The sequence below is a fragment of the Mus caroli genome, chromosome 17 (assembly GCF_900094665.2).
Source record: "Mus caroli chromosome 17, CAROLI_EIJ_v1.1, whole genome shotgun sequence".
In the NCBI taxonomy this organism is placed as follows: domain Eukaryota; kingdom Metazoa; phylum Chordata; class Mammalia; order Rodentia; family Muridae; genus Mus; species Mus caroli.
In genome coordinates, this window is record NC_034586.1 from 65257452 (window position 1) to 65282727 (window position 25276).

The window sequence follows — 25276 nt, forward strand, 5'->3', positions numbered from 1 at the left end:
TAGCTGTTCAAGAGGCTAGAGAAGGTTCAAGATAATTTGTGACTAGGGGGTTGAACTTGTAACATTCTAACCTCTCACAACTGTGGAGTTCATCAATCAGCCATTGTAGAATATAAAATGTAAGATGTGGCTTTCTGGGGGAATTTCAGTTCATATGTTCTTTGGATTATCAATGTATTATTTTACAGAACTCCTGAAAAAAATATTGGCATTTTTTTTGTTTTGTTCAAAGTATTTTGAATATTATTTTTCTAGTATAATTTTAAAATGTTTTAAATATATTCAAAGATTTTTCAAATATATTTTTTACAAAATAATTTTCATATTTTTTTTCAAAATTAATAAGGAAAAACCCATGGTGTGATCCTCTTCTGCACTTTTGGCTGATAACTGAATACCCCCTGTATTGTGGTCCTCAGAACCAGCAGTACCTATCTCTTATCCGTTCCAGTTTTTCCTTGAACAGCAACATCCTTCCTTTGCAGTTTTTTCTGCACTAGACACTGGGAAAAGCAAACACTTCTTCCCTACTGTGTGCAAACCCCTTAGGATGGTAGGATCTGTAGAAAGAATCAGTACACTGATTCCCTACTGTGTGCAGACCCCTCAGGATGGTGGGGTAGATAGAAGGAGTCAGTACACTGATTCCCTACTGTGTGCAGACCCCTTAGGATGGTGGGGTAGATAGAAGGAGTCAGTACACTGATTCCCTACTGTGTGCAGACCCCTCAGGATGGTGGGGTGGGTAGAAGAGTCAGTGCAGTCTCATGTGCTGCCCATAAAGGATTTGCCTAGACCAACTTACTTTCATGTTAACATCTCAAATAGTCAAGCTCAAGAATTTAAACTGATTTTGCTGTGAAAAATACAGTAATTAAGGACTGTCAACACAGGAAAGGTGGCACATTTTGCTGTGATAAGACTTTAAACAAAGAACTAAGGAACCCACAAGAGTTCTAGAGATGAGCTGCAGGTCAGCCTGTCACTTTTCCCTCGAATGTGTGTTTTGGCTGTAAGAGTTTGAGTTCTCATTGATTTGAAAATATGTGGATTTGAACATTGAAATAGTTATTTATTGGCTTAGTTGCCCATTGGAGAAAAGTAATGTGAACAAAATATTACACCTTGTAGCTGTTCGATCATTTTATTTCCAGTATCTTGTGTGAGAAAGCCAGCCTCTATAATCAGGATAACAGCAGGTAGCTTCAACCACAAGCCACTGCTTAATAAGCTGAGTTCCCTTCTAGGCAGGAAGAAGATAGGAGCTGGACTTCTTTCCTAAAGTGTTCCTGAATGCCGATTTCAGGTGCGAATTGGGAGCCTTCTCAGTGGTGGTGGAGACCTGACACAAACCACACTGGATGAGGGAATCCTCTCATCTGAGCCTCCAGGGAACTTGACAAGGTGCCATGTGCAAGCAACCTCATCTGTATGCCAGGGAGCTCTTTATAAGAACACATTGTATCGTCTCCATCCATCTATTGTGTATAGTCTCCATCCATCTATTGTAGCTAGCAGGGAGATAAGAGGGTGCATGACAGTAAAGTCAGAAGAATTAAACCCTTGGCCTCAGACTCGTCTTGAAGATTGAAAAACTCAGTTGTCTGTCTGACCTTCGGAATGTAGAACAGTCTAACATGATGGAAGGATTCCCCGTTTCCTCTCTCTGAGGGAGCCATGATAGTTGCAGTTGTGAATTAACTGCTAGGCCTAAGAGGCACCGTACTGTAGAACATCTGGAAAGACTAAATTCTGTTCATTTGGCTTTGGGATCCAGCGAGTGGCCTGGAAATTTTAAGGCTGAGGGTGACTGAGGCAGAGGAGCTATTGCGGGGAAGGAACTGAGGACTGGTAATCTGTATTCATTATGGCTCAGATCAGTAGACCAATGACAGCCAAGGGCTTGGGGTCAGCCTGACCTGGAGGTGGTTTCCCAAGATGTCCTTAGTGTCACTTAGTCACCATTTAAGCTACTGGAGGCACCATATCCAAATGTTAGTCCCTTTGAATACTTAATGACCACCACCACCATGCATGATCGCCGTAAGAACTAAATAGAAAAGAGATAGATTTTTAGGATTTTATACACATCTAGCTCTTTGCAGTAGGAGTAGCTTTTCCCTGTGTATTGATTTAAGGAAATGTTGGGCATGACACACAGAGCATCAGGACTACTGCCTAGAGATGTGACGTTTGTCGCGTTTGTCTCGGAGGCCATGGACAGCCCTTTGCTTTGCTTTCTTTCTTTGTTTCTTGTGTTTCTAATTATCACCACGTGTCCTGACTGAGACCAGCTTTGGGGGTGTGCGGGCTGCTTACCCTTAGGAGATAACTGCAGAGATCAAAGTCCCGGGACTGGACGCGCAAAGAGCCTCAGAAAGCAGGCAGGCAGGCTAGCTAGCTGCTTGCTCTGCCTGTTGTTTGAATTAACAGGGCTCCAACAGTGCTGGAGGCCCTTAGTGCTGTTGTGTTTGTGAGAGGAGGGAAGCAGACTGCTCTTTGTGCACTCATCCTTCAGGCTGGACTTGCTGGAAAAGCTCTTGTGGGCAGAAGGGAGCTAGACTCCCAGGTTAGAGGAGGCAGCCATCTTTGTTTTGTTTTTCTTTAGTGTTTGGCCTTTAATCTAGGTTCTGCCCCACAGTTACCTGGCAACAGCCTGGTGTGTCTGACTCACTATAAAAGGGGCTGCTTGCTCCCTCCTTACTCTCTTGCTCTTGTTCTCTCCCCTTGTTCCTGCCCCCCTCCGCATTCCCCTCCCTCTCCCTCTCTCTCTCTTTCTCTCTCTCTCTCTCTCTCTCTCTCTCTCTCTCTCTCTCTCTCTGACCAGCCTCTACTCTCCCTCTTCCTCCCTCTTTTTCCCTTCCTCCCTCTCCCTCCCCCTTTCACTCCCTTCCTTCCTTTCCCTCTCCATTTCCCTCTCCCTCCCTCTCCCCCTCCTTCTTCTCCCTCCCCTCACCCCCTCCTTTCTCTCAGCTCCCTTCCCCATGCCCTGAATAAACTCTATTTTATACTATACTGTCCTGCTGTCCTGTGGCTGGTCCTTCAGGGGGAAGGGATGCCTCAGCATGGGCCTGCAGAGGCACCCCCTTCCCCCACACCTTACTGTGCCCCAACAGTAAGGTGTTCTTATCTCCTTATCTTTCCTCCTTATCTTTTTATCAAAAACAACCCTTAGCACCGTGGAATGAGGCAGCATCCACTCATCAGCATCATGACCGCAGGTCCTTAGGGGAGATACTGCTCCCCTCCCGTTGGACTTATTAGTCTTAACCTTCTCCCTGTTCTTCAACCTAGCGAATTAGGTGAGTGAGAAACCGTTCCAAAGCAGGAGAAGCCTCTGGGAGGAAGAGCTCTTATTGTTGGGTTGGGGGTGGGGAGGGGTGATGGCTTTTAGAGCCTGTTGTAATTTACTCCTTCTTTGTTTCTCTGTGCTTCACACCATATTCCTTACGGATGTAAAGTCAGACGCTGCGTAATAGAAAAACATGCTCCTGAATTAAGGTGCCAAACTTATCTTTTTGCTAATAAGTTCTTCCCAGATAGAACTGGGTAAGAGTGAAGGGAAGTGGCTGTCTCCATCTTGCACCTCTTAAAGGATTCTGAGCAGTGGGGTTAGACACAGGTGACCCCTGACCTCTTGCCTGCTAATTCTCCCTCTTGTAGCTGAGTAAAATTTAGCCTTCTCAACTTAGAAGCTTAGACCCACTGCAGTGAAGTTCAGGGGTGTGTTGGATCTGGAACTAGGTGTTGTCATTCATGTTTTCTTTAGAAGCAACTATTATGATCGTACGTTTTATTTTAAGGAAAACCTATGGCAGAATCCTGAAGGTTTACCCTCACACCTCTTATGAGGCAAGATTGTGATTTCACATCTGGACTTAAAGATAATTGAGTACTAGGGAAAATAAGCTTTAAGGCAAAATGTAATTTTACTAATTGGCTAATGCTTGAGTTGTTAAGTAAAAAGGATCAGGTAGCCCTATGAATCAGTGGCAATACAGATGAACATACAATCTAGTAAGTGAAGGACACTGTCCAGCTCTGCAATAAAAATGAATAGATGGAGAGAGGGGCTGGGGGGAGGGAGAGCTAGGCTGATGGGAGCAGAGATTAGGTTTCTCTCTGGACTAGCCTTGTCAAACATGTCATTTAAGCACTGTCCTATGTGAATTGTACACAGACCTAGCTCTATTAAAGAGACATGTGTATTCCACAGCTGCCACAGTAAGCTGGGAAGAGCACACGTCTCCCCTGTGACCAGCTGCCCTTTCTTTTATGGGTACAACTCCCTGGTAAGCGGCAGGAACATCACAAAAGGCAGCTCCTGAAGAGCCAGTGTCCTTAGTCTCCCTTTTAGGGAACCAAGTAGCTGCCTTTGACTTAGAGGCAGTTTTTTTGTTTAAAGACTAGTTGAGAACTGAACCCCCTAGTGTTTAAGTTATACTGTATACATTGAAGGAATAACAAGTTTTTTTTGACAGTTGCTGTCTTGAGTTTATCCACTGACTCTTTTCAGGATTTAACTCACCATAAAGAGTTTGCTGTTATATATTTCATCGTGTTCTGAAATTTCTCTTTTGATTTAATGGATTCTTCATAAGATCTCCAGAATGCTGTTAACTGGTTGCCTTTGGGTAAGGGAAATAAATTCATTGTCAATTCTTATCTCCATTTCAGGGCTGGGGAATGCTTATGATTTGTCATAATCATAGATAGCTGTCAGGAAACAGAACCCAAGTATTCGTGTTAACATCTAAAAATACAGATTTTTTTAGCCACCAGTTTCTAATTAATTCCAGGAACAACTCCTTGAGTGTTCCTGTTGTATACTGAACTCCGTGTTAAAATGAGAAATATAAATGAGTTGTAGAATAACTATGCCCCGGGCTGGATGGGAGGGATTTGTTCTACGTCTAGTTCAGAGCAAGACAGAATAGGTATGTTCACAATTTAGGAAATTAAAGCCACTGGTAGCCCCAGAGATATTACCAGACTGTGAATAATAACTGTTTGGGATCCCAGTGGTAGAATCGAGCAGAGTCATGTTAAGTCGTTGGTTTTGCCCAAAGATTTGGTCCATAGCATCCCACCCACCACCCACCTTCCCCAGCAATGCTACACCCTTCATCCCTGCCCCACCCCACTCCCACCCTACCCCACAAAGCTATAGCAGGAATGTGGATTGGCTTTAGGCACATGCTGCGGCCCGTGCCTCCTGTGCTCCATGACCTGGGTGGCATTTCCCGTCCTTTGGAAGGCTGCCATTGCTGTTGCCTGCTATCTGGTTTCTTTCTGATAACTTCCATCCTTTCAAAAAGCCAAAGAGACCTGTGAGAGTGTCCAGAGAGCTCTCTTTACCCACTTCAAATGCTTCTCGATGTTTATGAAAGAACCCAGCCTCGGAATGCTGGGCGTGGCCTCTGCTCCATCTTCTCTGCTACTCCCTCTTTCCCACACCCTCCTCCTCCCAGCGACTCTACACTTGTTTTGAGACTGGACCACAGCAAGTTCATTTCCCATAAGGCCTGAGCCCCAGTGTACATTGTCTTAACCCCACACCTATCATCACGTAGAGGATTCTTGATATCTGAATGTTCCCTAAATGACCCCTCCCCCTGTATAAAGCCATCTCTATCTACTCAACTAAAAGTAGCCAGCGTCTACTTTAACTGGTCGACTTGAAAACATCCACCCCTTGCAGACTAAGTGCATTTTCTCTTTCTCCTTCAAATAGAAGCCGGCTCTATCAGAGCAGAGAACTCATAAGGCTTTATCCCGGAGTCGGAACAGCTGCTCTGGGAATCCTCATGGAAGGAATGTACTCCTATCATACACTATGTAGGGGAGAAGCTGATACTAAAATCTGGTTCTGTTTCTTGACTATGTCAATAAAGACAGCAGAAGCTGATCGTTCAGTGATGGTAAAGAGGTGGGATTTCCAGGTCCTAGGAGGGAGAGGAGGGAAAAAGATAGAGAAAGGGCTTTTTGGTCAGGCTTTGGAGAGAGGAGCCTGAGCCATGTAAGGTCTTGGGGCTGCTAGACCCAGTGGAAGATAGCTGATGAGTGCAGAGCAATCGATTCTTTTCACCCAGCTATTGAGTTATCTGGCTGGTTTTAAAATATTAAGGGTGCCTGGTGTTTTCTATCTGCAGCGACTCAGGTGGGCAAGAGAAAGGGCATAGCCTGGGCGGCTGTTAGAGGATTGGTGGAGCTAGCCTGGAGTGGTTGGTTCACCGGTAGGCCTAGGAAAGCGTGAGCTAGGGATTGGTGGAGCTGACCGAGACCAAGGCGGTCATTGGCTGCTTGGCCGAGCTCGCCTGGAGAGGTTGAGTGGGCTCAGGCAGAGCTCTCGAGAAAGAGCAAGCATGGATTTTAAAATTACACGCAACACACTAAGCAAGGATGAGGGCAGTATTTATAACCTCCGCTGATTCTCCTCCGCCTCAGAGCAGGTGTGTTGGTCATTGTGACCGTGTGTTGTGTGTTCTCCTTTAACTAGCTCTAATGTGATATGTGCAGCCTCCCCTCCCAAAGCTCAGCTGTCCAGTAGTCCATAGCTTTGACACCTCGGTGCCGGACGGAAGACACGATGCAAATATCCTCAAACGAGATGTGACCGGCTACCCTCCCTATACACTTGAATCCAGAAACTTCTACCCATCAGGAACCTCTCCTTTCAAAAACTAGGGTTCCTAACCTCTTGTTAAAGGTTCCTTGTGGCTCAGATCACCCTTGCAGAAGAGGAAAAGCCTGTTCTATTGAAGTGTATTTAGGAGACTTGTGGAAACAAACAGGGAAGATAGGAAATTTTACACTTTAGAATCTGGCATCAGTTGGATATAAAAATATAAGTAGTAGGATGCCCATCACGCTTACATAGTTATTGCATGTTTTTAAATATGCAGGTGCATATTGAACCTGTTTCTGCTCACCTGTGGATCTAAAAACTTTTTAATTTGAAAAGCTAACAAGCAATACAGAAAAGGAACCAGTTTTCTAATCTGTTAGGTACAGGTATGTCTTCCAGTGCCCCACCCCCACCCCCATTGTCTGTGTATTATTTCAGTGAGCTGAGTGAATCTTAGTGGGCTCAAACAGTTGAGGACACTTTAGCCAACCTGGGCAGTCAGCCGACCTGGGCAGTGGGATAAGGCTGGCCTTCTTAGCAGCTAGGATGTTAACAATCGCCTGTCCTGGGGAGCATGTGCCTTGGGCCTAGTCAGAAGGATCAGCTGGTGCCGTCTGACCTACCTTACAGAAATAACTTTCTTCAGCCTCAGGCTGTTCCCACCACACTGTCTCTTGGTAAATGAAGAATTTTGGAGTTTTAGAACAGAAAGGAAAACCAAAATCTGTTGAGGTCAGAGAACCCACAGCATGGGTGGGTCCATACCTCGGAGGTCTCCTGACCACTTTGCGCCCTCCTGCTCTGTCACCATGCCCCCTCATCACGGTGCCTCCATATGACATATTTATCCCCCATTGATCTTTCTGAAGTAGACTTTGACTTTAATGACATCTAATGTTTTAAACTAGCAACTTTTTTAGGGACTGAAGGTGAGTGTGTTTCTATCAAGTGTGCACTGTTTGACACGGAAGCCTTTCCTGCCTCCACAGATCTGTTGAAAGTCCCCTTCCTGGGCTGAGCCCTAGCATGACACAGGGATTGCTTGGTCTCTGACTTTACCATTCAGAGTGGATGTTCTTGAAGCAGAGGAGTGATCTATCTATTTACTTACTTGTTTGATCTGGGTTAACTTCTCAGCTTACAACACCAACTTGCAGGCATAACATGGCTATAAAATCGTCTCCCTATTGGGAGGTGTTAGCATTCGTCTTCCAAAAGTTTGCAGCAGCCCTAGTTGTGGTGACTTTTGACTTAGAGCTTCTTCATAAAAACTCCAACTCTCAGCCTCTTGTGTGATCTTTATATGTCAGTCAGGGCTCTTAGAGTTGAGATATTGGTGTATATGATTTTTATGTAATGTGTGTGTGTGTGTGTGTGTGATTTCGCTCTTGTGTGTGCGAGTATGTACTTGTGGATGGGTGTGTCAGGATTGTCCCTGCTGTTAGCAATAGGCAGTATGTCCACTGTCAACTGTTATCATAATTTGTGGAGATAGGTGATGAGCAGCCCTGTGTGTGGCTTCTGTGCAGTTTGAGGAGTAACTTGCCCGCTGCTGCCCATCACACCGTTTGGTCTGCTTTTGCACTGAAGTGTGGCAGACTCCAGCTGGTCCCTTTGATCTGTTGGTCCTCATGGCTGCCACAGTGTTGTCAGGGACAAGTGAAGTCTTGGGATAAGAACAGAAAGCTTTACACAGCTGCCCTTGCTTCTTAGCTCCCTCCTCCCTGCTGCACAGTTGCCCCCATTCACCTCTTGTCCCACCCACAGCAGACTCTGTGGCCTCACACAAGGACCTGTGATCTTCATCCTTCCTCTGCCCTTACCTGACTGGCAGTCTCTGCCTTTAACTCCTTCCTGTCTGCCTTCTGCTACTTCTTTAAACAAAGCTCAATAGGCAATGTGTGACCTGCATTAAAGTTCTGGGTAAGGAGGAAGGGACTGTTGTGAACCCAGTGGAGGCCATTTGTTGAAGTGAGTGTAATAGAGATGTAACAGAGTGGGGACGAATGGTGGCAGAGACACCTGTTGGATAGAGGCAGTCAAAGGTCTGGATGCAGAAATGGCTGGTCTCAGGTTCCCCTGAGATAGCTAGGTAGAGCAGGAAGGAGCACAGCTGTGCAGATGAGTCTGAGATCCAGGGAGAGGCCACACATGAAGGGATGTGTATTTTGGAATTATCTTTGTATTTGAGTTTGAAATGGATAAGCTTTCCAAGAAAGGGAGGTGCGAGACAGATTTCTGCTTGGCTTGGAAATGGTGTTAGGAAGAGGAGCTGGAAACAGACTAAGCAGGAAAGAGAGAAGGAAAGACCACCACGTTACATGCACAGGACATCGGAGGGTCAGTGTCACCTAGGAGTTATTGGCTTCTGGAAGGTCACTGGGAAACTTTGTAAGTTTTCTATGGTAACATGGAGTGTGTAAAGCAAAGAGGAAGAAGTGGTGGTCGTGTGATAAGATTCTTCCCAGATCCCTGGCTGTGAGAAAAAGCAGAGATGAAGACATCCTGGATGGTAGAGGTGGGGCTTCCTTCAAAGGGGTACAGTGTGAGACTGAGACTGCATTGTTTTGGTTTCCCATGTGATTTCAGGTCTCCTTTTTGTTTTGGTGGTGGTGGTGGTGGTGGTGTGTTTGATACTGGGCGATTTGTTAAAAAGCATACCGGCGGTGTCTAGTGGAAAGGTGTGGGCTCCACCACACTCTTCGTTCCAGCACACCGCTGGTTTTCAGCACGCCACTGGTAAATAGTGCTCTTCAGTCATGGTCCTGATGCAGACTTGGGTCTACTGAAGGGGAAAGTGATGCTGTAAGTTCCCACCCAGGAAGCAAGATGTGGGGAGCAGAAGAAAAAGCCAGACCAACAGTAACCGTGAAAATCAAAATTGAAGAAATACTTTGGTGTTGAGGACCAGTGGGGAAGTAGTACTGTGAACTTCTTGAAATAACAGAGATAGTAGTGTCTTTAGTTGATTGGCTCTGGTTGCTGTTTATAATGTCATTTGTTTCTTGTTTATATTAGCATATGGGTAGGGAAGGGAAGGGAACTGAGTTTACAAATCTAGGCCATGAGGTAGGTTCAATGTGTGTGTGTGTGTGTGTGTGTGTGTGTGTGTGTGTGTGTGTGTGTGTGTGAGAGAGAGAGAGAGAGAGAGAGAGAGATGAATTTATGTCCTTTTATATAGGTGGAATTGGATATCGATTCTGGTGAGAGTCCAGCGTTAAGTATTACATTTTTAAAGGTCTGTTACTCTGACTGTCCCTCATACCCTTGAAAGTTCTATTTTATAAAAGGTCATTAAATTCCAGCCAAGGTGTTCATTCACTCTGTATAGGGCTGGAAGCAGTAACATGCCTAAGGAAGGTTTGACGGCACCATACACATTTATTTTGAGGTATGGAGTTCTGTGATTACTGTAGTATATGATAGATAAGATGGGGGATATTCCTAGGTTTAAAAAAAAAAGATGGTTATTTTTTTATTTAAATAGCTTGTAGGTGGCTGTTGAACTCTATGCATTTTGCACTTTACTCCCTGTTCCTAGTACTGTGAGAAAACACCATGCCCAAAAGTAGCTTGAAGGGGAAAGGGTTTATTTCGGCTTACATATCCATATCCTAGCTCATCACCAAAGGAAGTCAGAGCAGGAACTCAAACAGGGCAGGAGCCCACAGAGGCAGGAGATGATGCAGAGGCTGTGGAGGGTGCTGCTTATTGGCTTGCTCCTCATGGCTTGGTCAACCTGCTTTCTTATAGAACCCAGGACCACCTGTCCAAGGCTGTGCCACTCATTGTGAGCTGGTCAATCCTATATTAATCATTAAACAAAAAGTGTGCCTCAGGATTGCCCACAGGCCTGTCTTGTGGGGGCTTTTTCTCATTTGAGGTTCCTTCCTTCTTTCTAAATGGCTCTAGGCTGTGTGGTGTCAACATAAAGACTGGCCAGCATTCTGGCTCGCTGCCCTAGAGATGAGTCTTAAGTTTCCCTCTTACGTTTCACGTCGAGAGAGTCTAGAGACCGATGTTGTATTTGGAAAGACTCCTGTTTGGATGCACAGTTAAGAGTTTCTGTGTTTGTACATTGTATGCACATGTATGCATATATGCGCTTGTGGCATAGGGTATGCATGTATGTAGAGATCAGAGGTCAACTGTAGGTGTCGCCCTCTGTCACTTTCGTCTTTATTTCCAAAACAGGATCTCTCAGTGAACCTGGGACTTACTGACTGAGCTAGGCTGGCTGGCATGCGAGCTCTGGGAACCTGCCTATCCCTGTCCACCCAGCAAGGGGATAATATGTCTTACCACAGCTGACTTTTTACACGGTGGCTGGGGTTTTGACTCAAGGATTGTACTTCCTTGCACAGCAAGCGATTCACGGTGCTGTAGCTTCACTCTCCATATTTGTAGCTTTTAACTATGTTTACACCCCATGGATACAAGAGATATCTACTGTCTAAGTTCTCTTCTTAAAATGCTATGGTGTTGGGGCTGGAGAGATGGCTCAGAGGTTAAGAGCACTGACTTCTCTTCCAGAGGTCCTGAGTTCAATTTCCAGCAAACACATGGTGGCTCACAACCATCTGCAGTGGGATCTGATGCCCTCTTCTGGAGTGTCTGAAGACAGCTATTACTGTGTACTTATATACATAAATAAATATTTATTTTTTAAAATGCTCTCGTGTTGAAAAGGTAGGAGAAGAACCCAGAAACCATGAAGACCATGAGAGGTACAATGCATTGTACAAAACTAAAACGCATCATACATGACACCTACGTTGCTGACATTCCCATGACATTCCCATGGATTCTATTGAAAAGGATTGTAAGGAGAAACAGATAGAAACATTTCTACCTTGGAATGAGGTTCTAGACTTTTAGTTGTTCATATTTATCTGCCTTAAATTTTCTATTACATGTAGTGTATATATATGTGCATATGTGTACATGTGTGTGTGTGTGCATGTGTGTACATGCTGTAGCACACGTGTAGAGGTCAGATGATAACTCTGAGGAGTCAGTTCCTTCCTTCCAACATGTGAGTTTTGGAAGTTGAACTCAGGCCATGTAGGCTTGTCAACAAGTGCCCTTACCTGCTGGGCCATCTTGCCTGTCAGTCAGCAAGTGCCCTTACCTACTAAGTCATCTTGCCTGTCCTTAGTAACAATTTTGACATCCAATTATTCAGTTATAACTGCCTTTTGTTCAACCACCCATAACAACATGACAAAAACAAACCCGAATATATTCATAAAACATAATTAAAAGGCCTTAATGATACCCCAAATTATTCTGGTAATATGAGCATGATTTATATATAAGAACTATCTTGGTGTAGGAAAATAGAGCTTCATTTATAGCACGCCTTTCTCATAGTCATTTATGGTTTCCTGTACTTGTGACTTAGAGACTGGTGTTTTGTTTCTGGTTTTGGGGGATTCTGTGAAATCGCTCAACCTTTTCCTTTAATTCCTTGAGAAGGTTTTTCATTCTGCTGGTGAAAGCATCACAGTGCAGAGACCAGTGGCCTCCCCGTGCCTTCCCAGTGGGTGCTGAATATAGCCTCATGCTTCAGAGTGGGAAACACAAAGGTTTCTTTTCTCAGATTTCCCAGATGTGTATATGTAATTTTTATTCTTTATATCATTCCTTTCTTCTCAGGTTCTTCAGTTCAGAAACTGAAGTGACTTCTCTTTACTAAACCATAAAACAAAAAAAAATCTGTATAAACCCTTGAGAGACTTCCCAAAGATTAAACTGTTTTGCCTTTAAGTATGTATAGCTAAGAATAAAAGAAGTTGGTTGGATTTGCAAATAATTTTGGCAGTAATATATTCTTGCTTGTATCTGAGGACATTGGGACATAAGTATGCATGGTTTTCACTCTGAAATATACAGATGGAATTTCTAGAGAGCAGAGAATTACTACAAAATTTGGTGGTACTAGGGAGAAAACTCTTAAGACACAGAACATCTGTGTGACCAGAGAGGGGTTCTCTGTCAACACTCTTAACTACTTAAGGGTGAGAAAAACCAAGTCTTCTTGTCTCCAAAGCCTTGATGCAGAAGACTGAAATGATTTAGACACTTAAAGAGAGCCCCTGTTGTGTGGGAGAGAGTAGACAGTGGCCACCAGGCAGGGAGTTGGGTCCTGGACATCTATGTTAAGGCTGTAACAGCTAGGAATTTGGATTTCACTCGCATGCACTGTGAAGGGGTGAAAGGGTTTCCACAGTGAGTCATCGATCAGGTCTATGTTTTATGAAGATTAAATAGTCAAGCAGCAATGGGTCTGGCAAGATCAATTGGAGGTTTAAAAAAAAATAGAGTTAGAAAAATAACAGGGCTCAGGTAGTGGCAGGGAACCAGTTCTCTGATGGATTCCAGAAATAGGACCAATTTTTTTTATTATTATTAGATAAATAAGATGAGGGAAATAACAGGTTTCTGAGATTCTGACTTGAAGAAAAGGACATTGCCATCTCTGAGGCAAGGGAGAAGGGAGATGGGGAGAAGCTGCCTCAGTAGATAGATCAGGAAAGGTTTCCTGGGTGTTGGCCGTGGGTGGCGTGGTCCCAGCTTCCAGCACTGAGCAGAGATCTGAGCTGGAGATGGGAACATGTAAGCACTTTCCTGTACTTACCACTTTGCTGTATACTTAGAGGAAACGTGAAGAGGCAAGAAGGTATGGAATAGAGTTCCCTGATTGGACTGGATATAGGACTGGGCTGGAGGAGCAGCCTGCAGCTTAGAAGAAGAACCAAGGCAGGAAGAGAGTGAAGGGTGTGTCCCAAACCCCAAGACCATCATGCGTTGGGGTATAGAAGAACAGTCCAATAACAAGGGCATCTTACTCAGTCAGAGCTGCCGAGGATTCAGATGAGGACCAGGCCTGAGCTGATGGTTGGCTATGATGGCTGCCAAAGTGAAGTCAGCAGCTCGTATGGGGAGGTGGCAGGGAAAAGAGAAAGCCTAGAAGATGGAAACAAGGTGGTAGCTACAGGGGGTACAGGTGTGTATGCTAAGATGCAAACAAGGAAGACACAGTGGTGTCTCAGAATAATCAGAAACAGGGGAGGCTCTCATGTCCTTTTGGGTCTAAGGAGACCATGTAATTTGTTACTATTTTCCAGTCAAGATGGAAGCCCGGGACAAATGGTTGGTGTAAAGATAACTTAGGCATTGAATTCTGTTTTCAAGTATGTTTGTTTTTTGAGGACTCGACACAAGGTATCCAGGCATCCTTACCAGTTCCTCCAAGATCCTCTTTCCTACCCACCCAACATTGTATCTTATGCTAAGCATATACTTGTGTGTGAGGCAATCCCTTGGAGTGTGGGAACCACACCCTCAAAAAACACACCCCTTTCAAGTTGCCAATGGCTCTCCACTTATGGGTGGGACTTGGCGCTCTCCTCCTGACTCCTGGTGGGTTTTGTCTGTGTGGCTTGAGTTTGCACATGTTCTGTCCTGACTGCTGTAAGTTCCTATGTGCAACTTGTTCCCTGTTGTGTCTAGAGAATACTCTTGTGTTGGCTCACCACTTCTGCCTCTTAGCATCTTTCTTCCTCTTCTTCCTCAGTGAGCCCTGTGAGGAGAATGTGGGAAGTAGACATTCCATTTAGGGCTGAGCATTCTGAATTCTGTTTTTTATTCCCCCTTGACTGGATATAGATCAGTGTGTTCATCACTATCTACATAAAAAAGTCTCACTGATGAAGGAGATGTAGATCTATAGGTGTAAGGATATGTTATTAGGAGTCTGTTTATTACTATGCCCATTTAATAAGATGGTGATATTAGGTTCTCCTTATAGCCCATGACTTATCTAGCCATAGGTTCTTGGCCCAGCCATGGTGTCTAATACATATTTTCAGTTGTCTTGATGTTCAAACTTGATCCTATCATCACCTACTAAAGCTAGAGGAGGAATGGTAGTTGAGCTAAGACCTGCGGGAGGAAATGGATGTTATTTTACTGGTGCTAGGTAACACCAGGGACTAGAAGGAGGTGTGCTGTGTTGTAATTGTTGTAAAACCACACTCACTGTTTTGTATTTGGCCCTCAGTATCCGTAGTCAGATGAAATGACAACTAAAATGACCTCTCGCCTTCCCAAGCCTGAAATCCGCATGGGATCTGAATTCCACCATGTTCACCCTCCCCCATCTCCCCCCACATACACTCACACAATTTCTTGGTACTTAAGCTGGCTTCCAGGACTAAGCAGACCAAGAAAAGGTAATATTTGCTTTCAAGATGTGTTTAAAAAGCTTTTAAAATGTGATGGCAGGGTGAGGGGAAGGTTAGCTCACAGGCTTATTCTGAGTTTGATATTTACATTGCATAGGGTAGCTCAGCACATGCCAAGTTGATATGTCTTCTTCAACAGAAGGAATAGCTGGTGACTGAGAGAAGGAACCCTGCATAAAGAGCGTACATAAAGCAATGATTGGTGTTGGCAATGTCCCTTTACTGAGATAGTTAAATTACTAAATGATGGGCGTGCTGTATATGTATGAGTCAAAGTTGCATAATCCCATATCATAGCAGTACATCTGTCATTTACTTAAGGAACTGCACGAGCCCTTTGCTCGGGATATTTTCTTCCTTACAAGGGGAATTAGAATTGTGGAAAGAAATTGTAAAAGTTACATTGTCTGTATTTACCATACAGATACAAATTACACAATATGTCAGGTGTGCTCGCTATAGCATCCCTTACTGCATTCAGCAAGACTATGCTTTAAGACATTGTGTTGCATGGAATGTATAAAGGCACCATCACATGTTTGCACTGGCTACTCTCTGGCTCTGGCAGTCTCACCGCCTCCATGGCTAGCTAGCCCCATGCAGAGACCGCCCATCTCGAAGTTCTCTAGCTGTGCGCGGATTGTATCCTAGTAAAATCAAAACTCTAGAGGCTTGAGATTTATCAGTCAGATTTATATTAGTAAATTTTCAACCCACAAAATGCCCACACAATGAACTCAAAACTCAATTGCTATAAACACAAGCTACACCCCTAGATGGGGCAAATGCACCCTACTTATTATTTAATCACCTATCTAAGAAATAACCAATACTTATGGCTCCCAGGGCTGTGTGGTTCTGGCTTCTCTTCCTCTTTTATAGGTTCCATCTTATCTCTTCCTCTCCTTCCCTTCTCTGTCTCTCTGTACTCTCTGTACTCGGCTCTAAAATTCTCAGCCCGCCTTCCTTTTCCACTGTCCAATCACAGGCTCTCAGCTTATCTTGTGCCTGCCCTCACCTGCATGCAGACAACATTCTACAACATTAGGCATATCTGCAAGCAAGAGACAGAAGTGCCTGAGGAAATCTGTTGTTTTAGGTTTGAACATGATCAGCCTTCTCATCTGGCATATGTAGGAACTGAGGCACAGAATTCTAGGGTGGCCTAGCACTCCATTTGGAGATAGATCTGTGCCCCAAGATGTGTTGTTAGGGTGTAGCCACATGAGATTTCACATGAGATATGATACAGTCATTTTCCAGGGCTCACAGGCAGTATTGGGGGACCCAGGAAAGGCAAGGAACGAAGGGAGAGGGGAATACAGGCTGCCTCCCCGGCCCAGCTACCACGGAACAGATGCTGCGGGAATACATGCAGGGAGAGATGCGACAGATGTGTAGGTCCCTGTATATCTGTATATTTTAATCAAAAAGGAGACAGCGAAATTAGCCGAAAACAAGTAGGAAAGACATTTGTTGTTTTGAGAAGAATCCACAGATTCCAGGATGAGAGAATCCTTGGTGTAGGGTCGGGAAGCCGGTGGAATATTATCTTACTGATCATCCCTCCCAGGTATTAGGAAAATATGCGAATTCAGCAGACATTCTCTCTTCATCTGCTGTCTCAGTTAGTGTAATGCAATGCCATTTTATTTTATTTTAGCCACAATCTATTATGAAGAGACACTGTGGATCATTACAGATTAGTTTTCAGTGTGTGTTTGTCCTAGTCAGGGTTACGATTGCTGTGATGAAATACTGTGACCAAGAACAAGTTGGGGAGGAAAGGGTTTATTTGGCTTACACTTCCACCTCATACTTCATCACTGAAGGAAGTCGGGGCAGGAACCTGGAGGCCTGAGCTGATGCAGAGGCAATGGAGGGTGCTGCCTACTGACTTGGTTGTGGCTCACACAGCAAGCTTTCTTATAAGACCTCCAGCCCAGAGGTGACCCCACCCACCATGGGCTGTCCCCCCACCCCCCCACCCCCGCGCTTGCTTCAATCACTGATTAAGAAAATGCCTTACAGGCTTGCCTATAGCCTGATGTTATGGAGTCATTGTCTTAATTGAGGCTTCCTGCTCCCAGGTGACTTCGCAGTGTTCCATGACCATTTTGAGCTGCTGTGAGCACCGTTGTCTGGTTTTCTGGGTACCTCTGCACAGAGCCGCTCCAGTGTGTGATGTAGGAAGGACTGTGCTTGGCTGTGCTTCCTTTTCATCTCTTTCAGACTGTCCTGACTTTCCTTCTGGGAAGTAATTCTACCAAGTGACCAGCCCCTTGCCTTGTTTTCTGCTTGCAGAACAATCAACCATGACCACCGAATCAGGATCAGACTCAGAATCCAAGCCAGACCAGGAGGCTGAGCCCCAGGAGGCAGCAGGGCCTCAGGGGCAAGCAGGGGCACAGCCTGGACCAGAGCCTGCAGGTGGAAACGGAGGCGGCAACGGCGGCGGCGAGAAGCAGCAGCCCGCCCTAGAGCAGTTCCCTGAAGCCGCTGCACACAGCACCCCGGTGAAGAGGGAGGTGAGCCTGAGGGTCTCTGGGGAAGACCAATCAGGGAACCCGGCTGAGCTGTGACGCTTGGTGTCACCTGCTTCTCACCAGGGGGAGAACAGTGGTGCTGCTCAAGGCTTCCAGTGAGCAGCATTCCTCTGCCTGGACTCATCCCTCCTGCCTGTGATTAAAACAGTTAACATCCAGCTGAACTCCTGACTGGAGAGTTTGCCTAGATCTGGGTTTATAGGACAGTCAGACAGCAGGCTGGCAGCTCTAACTATGCCTCTCTCTGGCTGCTTTCATATTTTAAACTGTAAAGTGTGAGGACAAATTTAATTTTTCCAGCTATTATTCTGACCCAAACACGCCGTCTACTTTTAAAAGCTGTTTTGGCAGGGCTCCCCCACCCTCATACACATCTGTAGGCTCACTGCTGCTCCTTACAGGTGGTATGAACGTGTATTTATGCCCTTGTGACATGGAGCTCACTCAGCGAAGCTCACACATAACACGTATGTGGAAGCTTGGTGCTACCCCCACTGTTACCAAATTTAAAAACAAACAAACAAACAATAAATACAAACACTTAAAATCAAAAGAATAAGAGATGAAGGTGGTTAGGATGAACCACTGTAGTCTTGAACTTCACACCTGGAATCAGCATGTGTTAGAGCACTAGCTTGCAGTCATAGAGGGATCCAGAGCCCAAGGCTTAACCCACCTCAGCCTTCTGAAGCGGTTGCATACTTGGAAATGTTAGAAAATGTCTAGTGAGTGGACACGAAATTAGCCTGTGCGTGAACGCTCTGGAACTCACGGTGTTCTAACTCGTTCTTACGCCATTGAACACTGGCTTACAAGGCAGGGCATCACTGCAGACCACCCAGCCCTGCATCAGATTTGCACACCACCGTCATCATGGTCGGATAACAGAGGGATGCAGAAACAGCTGGGAAGCCGTGTGTTCAGGGATGCCGGGGAGCTGACTTGAAGGAGAATCTCATGTTCTACAAGACGTTTCTCTGCAGTTGTGAGGCTGGCCTAGAACAGAGGTAGAGACTCCAGAAGCAGATGAGAGAGGCTCACACAGGCCAGCTCATTACCGGGAAGCGAGACAGGCCTAGGGGATTGCTTTGTGTTGAGCTTTAACACTGCTGACTTTGCTGAACCAATTCAGAGCAGATCCAACATTTCAGCAGTGGGAAAATTACTGATGAGGTCAACACTCGCAACCCTCTAAGCCTTAATGTTTATAAGATATCTTGTAAGTATATGGGGGTGTGGTTCTAGCAGGCCAGGCAATATTAGAAGCATCCAATGAATTCTGAAAACAGAGTGTACAAGGAAATCCAAGTTGTGACTGAGGCCTTCCCCTGCTGCACTGGCTGGTTTTGTGTGTCAACTTGACACAGGCTGGAGTTATCACAAAGAAAGGAGTTTCAGTTGGGGAAATGCCTCCATGAGATCCAGCTGCAAGGCATTTTCTCAATTAGTGATCAAGGGGCGAGGTCCCCTTGTGGGTGGGACCATCTCTGGGCTGGTAGTCTTGGTTCTATAAGAGAGCAGGCTGAGGAAGCCAGGGGAGGCAAGCCAGTAAAGAACATCCCTCCATGGCCTCTGCATCAGCTCCTGCTTCCTGACCTGCTTGAGTTCCAGTCCTGACTTCCTTGGTGATGAACAGCAATATGGAAGTGTAAGCCGAATAAACCCTTTCCTCCCCAACTTGCTTCTTGGTCCTGATGTTACTGCAGGAATAGAATCCCTGACTAAGACACAGACCCAATGCCTTTTAAGCAGAGAGACTGGGTTTACTTCTTCATTTGGTGAGATCACGGTAGAACTGGCAAATTCTCTTCTCTGTTAAGTCTTGGGTCAGCTAAGAAAAGGGCCCAGTGGTACACTTAAGTGGGCAGGGTTATATAGGTGTACCTGAGCTTTAGGGATATTTGAATCTGAGTTTCAACTTGTAGCATCATAGTTGAGACAATTCACATCCCCTGGGAAGTGGCCACTCAGCCCGTTTCTCTGAAGCTACACGCCGCCACCGTCTGAGCAGCTCAGCATCCATTTCCTGTCTGTTATGAAAGGTGCTCATTGTTGCTGTTCACAGATCGGTGACAAAGACCGGGACTTTGCTGCTGCAGCTGCGAAACAGCTTGAATATCAGCAGTTTGAGGACGATAAGCTCTCTCAGAGATCATCCAGCAGCAAACTCTCACGGTCCCCGCTGAAGATCGTGAAAAGGCCTAAAAGCATGCAGTGCAAAGTGACGCTTCTGGATGGGTCAGAGTACGGCTGCGATGTGGACGTAAGTGTGCATCTAGAAGCAGGGAACTGCTACCAAACGTGCAAGGTGATGTTTCCTAGAACCCTGGGAACTCGCTCATCTGGACCCAAAAGACAGAATTGTTCAGCTCTGATGGGTGATTAAATTACTGAGAGCTTGCGATGTCCCAAAATGTTGTTGTCGAAATTAAAATGTGATAGTGTTTCTAAACCTAGAACCAGATGATTTCTTGGCCTTTCCACGTTAAAGTACGCTTTGCTCTACACTTGATCTTAGCCAAAAGGCCAAGAAGCAATGTGCACTTTGCTCTAATACTCTGGCTATGAACATTTTGATCAACTATACCTTTCCTCTTGTCATTACTTAGGGCCCAGACATTACTTAGGGTCAATTCTTCGGATAGTAGTAATAGTTGGATGACTGAAAATGACCATGTCCTTTTCTTTCTAAGCAATTTCTTCTTTTTTTTTTTTTAAGAAAGACAAGAATCACATGTGGTAGACTTTGAGCCCCCATGTAAACCATAATAGTCTTCTTTGTTGTATGTGGGTTCTCTCATTTCACATTCATCTGTCCCATCCCCTCCTCCTCTCTCCTTTTCAAAATGTTTATTTTATTTTGTTTAAATATTTTTAAGATTTCTTTTATTCATATGAGTATACTGTTGCTGTCTTCAGCCACACCAGAAGAGGGCATCAGATCCTATGACAGATGGCTGTGAGCCACCATGTGGTTGCTGAGAATTGAACCCAGGACCTCTGGAAGAGCAGTTGGTGCCCTCAACCACTGAGCCATTTCTCCAGCCCATTTATTTTATTTTTAAAATTGTGTATACTTGTATTTGTCTGTGTAGGTGTATGTACACATGAATGCAGTACCTTCAGAGACCAAAAGGGGGAGTCAGGTCCTTTGGAGCTGAGGCTGGGGAGTTCTGGGTACCTGTGAGCCCCAGGAATGGAAACTTGACTCAGGTCCTCTGGAAGAACTGTTAACCACAGAGCCCTCTCTCCAGCTCCCTCCCATCCCTTTTCAGCTTATAACCCTTTTATCATTTTAATTACATTTGATGTAGTGCATTTTCTTTTTTTGCAACAGAACATTTAAATTCATTTCAGAGTTAGTATCATCTTGATGAAAATAAAAGATGGATTGATAAGTTATTTCAGATTGCAGGAACATAGAAAGTTGGAGCCTTACATTAAGTAAAGTTACTTTGTCATATGCAAATATATATAGAATTTAGTCATATAGAAGTTAGTGAGTGGGCTGGTGCAGTGCCTATCAGGTACCCAAAATTCTACTGAGCATAGATCTATTTTTTTATATTTTGCTATCTCTGATTTTGAATAGTTTCTTTCCAATCAATGTGTATAGTTGTTGACTTAGACATTAATTGTGGGGGGCCTCCAATGGGTCAACCTGTAGATGTTTTTCCCTGTGTAGTTTAGAGGCCCTCTACAGTCTCATGAGAGAGTAGACTGTGAGGGTCCGTGTCATGGAAAACTGTGAGGGTCCGTGTCATGGAAAAATTGGCTATGCAAAGGCACTTTTCCCTTAGCTTTGATTACATTTATATAAGAGAATGAATGGGTTGCTTTATAATCCTCTGGTCATTGTTGTCAGTTTTCTATGGAAGATTCTAGATGGAGAAAATTTCATGTTTCGACATTATCGCCTTCAGGATGTATCTTAGGGTTTTACTGCTGTGAACAGACACCATGACCAAGGCAACTCTTATAAGGACAACATTTAATTGGGGCTGGCTTACAGGTTCAGAGGTTCAGTCCATTATCATCAAAGCAGGAGCATGGCAGTGTTCAGGCAGGCATGGGGCAAGAGGAGCTGAGAGTTCTACATCTTCATCTGAAGGCTGCTAGAAGACTGGCTTCCAGGCAAATAGGATGAAGATCTTAAAGCCCATGCCCACAATGACACACCTACTCCAACAAAGCCACACCTACTCCAACAAGGCCACACCTCCAAATAGTGCCACTGCTGGGCCAAGCATATTCAAACCACTATAGGATGAAAGATAACATTTATCATTGTGCCAATTTAATATATACCCAGTGTCTTCACTCTCTTATAGATGACATGACTTTGAGTATAGAATTCTTATTTGATAATTAACTTGACAATTTATTGTCCCTTTAATATCACTGTGATCATTTTGAGTGACATTTCAAAGTTCATCTTTCATGGGATTATAAACTGAAAACATTTCTAAGCATACATTTTAAACAAAATTATTTTTCTTACAATATATTTTTATAATGCTTTCCCCTTTGCTCTTCCCAGATATTCCACCTCTCACCTAACTTTATGTTTTATTTCTCTCCATCTCCCTCCCCCATCTCCCTCTTCCCTCTCTCCCTCCCCCCAAACAAAAACAAACACATACAAAATTTAAAACACACACACAAATAAAAAAAAAAATTAAAAAAAAAAAAGACTGAGAAGACAGAAATGCCCTAACAAAGCAAACTGAGACAAAAAGTCTACAAAAATATCCTGGAGTTTGTTTTGTGTTAACCGACTACTCTAAGCCATACCATCCACTCTGAAATGCCATTGTTATACCTAGTACAAAACAACTAGAAAGAAAACATACCTTTTATTTTCTTTGATAGCAGGTAGTATCAGTTGCAGATAATTTCTTGGCTAGTGCTGGGACCTCATGTCTGCTTCTCCTTCCCAATGCTCAGACCACATCTAGTTTGAACCAGTGCAGGCCCTGTACATGCTGCCATAATCCCTGTGAATTCATATGTGCATCTATCCTGCTGAGGCCAGAAGATACTGTTTCCTTGAAATCATTGATTACCTCTGGCTCTTAGAATTTCTGATCCCCTCTCCCCAGAGATTCCTGAGCCTTACAGTAAAGGATTTGATGAAGACATCCCATTTGGGTCCAAGTGCTCCAGTGTCTCTCACGCTCTGTGCATTGTCCAACCGTGGACATTAGTTCCCATCTCTGCAAAAGCTCTGATGATAGCTTGAGACCCCAGTCTGTGGTATTAACTGTATATCATTGGGAGTCATTTTTTTTTTTGCTATGTTCTTTTATCACAACAACAGTTTTAGGTTTTCCCATAGGCCCATGACCTATCCAGTCTCAGGTTCTTGGCTCTTTAGCAGTGTCAGGTATGGGCTCCGTCCCATGGAGTGGGCTTTAAATCTAGTCAACAAGTGGTTGGTTATCCGTATAATGTCTGTGCCAGTATTATACCAGTATATCCTGCCGCAGTTCACTGTTGAAAGCTACAGGATTTGTAGCTGGGTTAGTGACTTCCTTTTTCCTCTCTCTGCTAGACTCTCATGCAGAGTCTCTTCCAGTCCTATGAACACCAGCAGATATAAAGCCTCTAATCCGTTCTACTTCATATTCAATGAGTCATTTGAGTGTGGTCTTGATAGCCTTTTACATTTGGGGGATTTTATAAGCTATTTGCTTTCTTGATGTTTAGGTTTAGAATTTTTGTGTTGTTTTTGTTTTTAGAACTTTAAATAGTTTAGACACTAGCCCTCTATCTAGCCCTCTATCTGAAAGGAGCATGGGAATCATTATCTGATGTATAATTAATAAGGATCTTTTCCCACCCTGTAGCCTGTTATTTTGTCCAAATGATGGCTTCCTTTGTCATACAGCTGCTTAGCTTTATGAGGTCCCATTTATTAATTGTTCTCAGTGCCTGTGCTATTGGCCTGTGCCTGTGCTACTGTGTCTGTCCAGATGCCCTTTCCTGAGTCAGCCGGCGAGTTCAAAACTACTCTCTGCTTTTGTCTTCTGTCAGATTCCATCTCGATTCATTTGGAATTGAACCTGTGCAGGGTCTTAGTGTGTTCTGGTCTTCTATAGGCAGCTGTCCACTGAGCACACCTTTTTGATATAATAAAAATGTCAGCAGCAGAATAGTTGCAACTTTTATAACAGGTATAACAAGAAGGAAGTGTTCACTACCAACCTCTTTCTGGGAACAACAGACAGGGGGTGTGGCCACGTTCACAGGACGCATTCATTGCTGCTTGGTAGAGTCAGAAAGATGATGAATCAGCAAGCTGTCTTTCTCTTGTTTGACCTTAATGAAGTTATGTGATTCCCCATAGCTAACTTAAAGCTGCCATCATTTCATCAAAATGAACCAAAGAGACACTGCTTGATAGTTCCTTCTGTGTCTGATATAGCCTGTTCCTAGGAAACAGTTCTTTTGGAACTGTTTTGTGATGATAACGAGAGAAATGGAGTCTGGTATGGGCTTTTTTTTTTTTTTTATCAGATAACTTTAGAAGATGGTGCCCAGAAACCTTTCTCAGGAAGGACTGAAACATTGTCATACATTGAGTATGAGTCCTTAGAGGGACTAGGTGACTTCTTCTCAAGGACTTAGAGAAGTCCCGTTGAAAGGTCCTCAGAATATGGAAAGGTTTGCAGAAAGTAAACTTAAGGTCACAGGTCTAAGAAGTCTTAGTCTTTAGAGAATTTTTCGATGCTGATCTTGGGTTAGGTTGTTCATGCTCAGCCCTTCACTGAAAGGAGCATGGTGGAAACTCAAGATGAATTTAGCAAGCACATTTCCCTCAGACAGGTTCCAGCCTCCTTCCTTGTGGTGGAATGAAAGGCCCACAAGGCCCACAGTCCTCAGCAGGAGAAGCAGCAGCACATCACTGACTGTGTAGTCACAGGAAATGTAGAACAGAAGACAGATGCAAGTCCTCTGTGCACTTATAAAGTATTGTTTGACCTTAATGAAAGTATGCCTTTCGCCACAGCTAACTTAATGCTGCCATCATTTCAGCAAAATGAACCAGGCTCAGCTGTGTCACAATTTAATCCTGAGGCCTTTCTGTCACCTTCTGAAGGCCCCTTTCTACACACATACATGTATGGACATGCACATGCACACACACACACACACACACACACACACACACACACTTGAATGTCTTGGACTTCTTTTCTTTTGAAGACATGATGTTGCATTTTCCCTTATTCAGCAGTTCTGTGGTGGGAAGAGAACTAGACCTAGAGACTCAGGCAAGGGAAGTGTAAGAAGCATTTCTCTGATACCGTGGCTGAGCTCTCATGAGCGTGCCCCGTGATGCTCATGTTTGCAAATTCTTTAAACTTCCTCATGACCATTGACTCACATCATTGTGGTGTGCAATGCTCTTCCACTTGTGAGGTCTTTGCCTCTGTCTTTTTTTTTTTTCAGGCATTTTCTTGACCACTTGCAGTATAAAAAAGGTCATCTAGCTGGGCAGTGGTGGCGCTTGCCTTTAGTCCCAGCACTTGGGAGGCAGAGGCAGGTGGATTTCTGAGTTTGAGGCCAGCCTGGTCTACAGAGTGAGAAGACAGCCAGGGCTACACAGAAAAACACTGTCTAAAAAAAAAATAAAGTTATCTAGGCAACTTAGCGTGATGTGTGTTTGTGGGGTGCTTATATGCCTCCAAATTTTTATATATGCCATCAAAATTATGAGCATAATTCACCTCATATTCTTGACTCCTGGAAAGCACACATGACTTCCCATAGCAGGTTGTTGACATTTGAAAAAGAAATGTCCCACCCCATACAGCATAGAGCACAGTCCTCATCTCAGTGTTTGCTGT

The 25276-nt window shown here is 44.3% G+C and overlaps 1 protein-coding gene across 26 annotated transcripts in view; it reads left to right on the forward strand.

The window, feature by feature from the left end:
• The window catches only part of Epb41l3 (erythrocyte membrane protein band 4.1 like 3), a 233803-nt gene that overhangs the window by 132834 nt on the left and 75693 nt on the right, over positions 1–25276 (forward strand). For 24 of the 26 annotated variants that reach the window (XM_029471180.1, XM_029471181.1, XM_029471176.1 and 21 more), the window contains exons 2-3: positions 17182–17405; positions 19489–19686. In XM_029471180.1, coding sequence (XP_029327040.1) covers positions 17193–17405; positions 19489–19686 — 411 coding nt within the window. In that variant the 5' untranslated portion in view covers positions 17182–17192. The remainder of the gene's footprint in view (positions 1–17181; positions 17406–19488; positions 19687–25276) is intronic. The other 2 variants (XM_029471201.1, XM_029471190.1) reach the window with 1 other exon arrangement.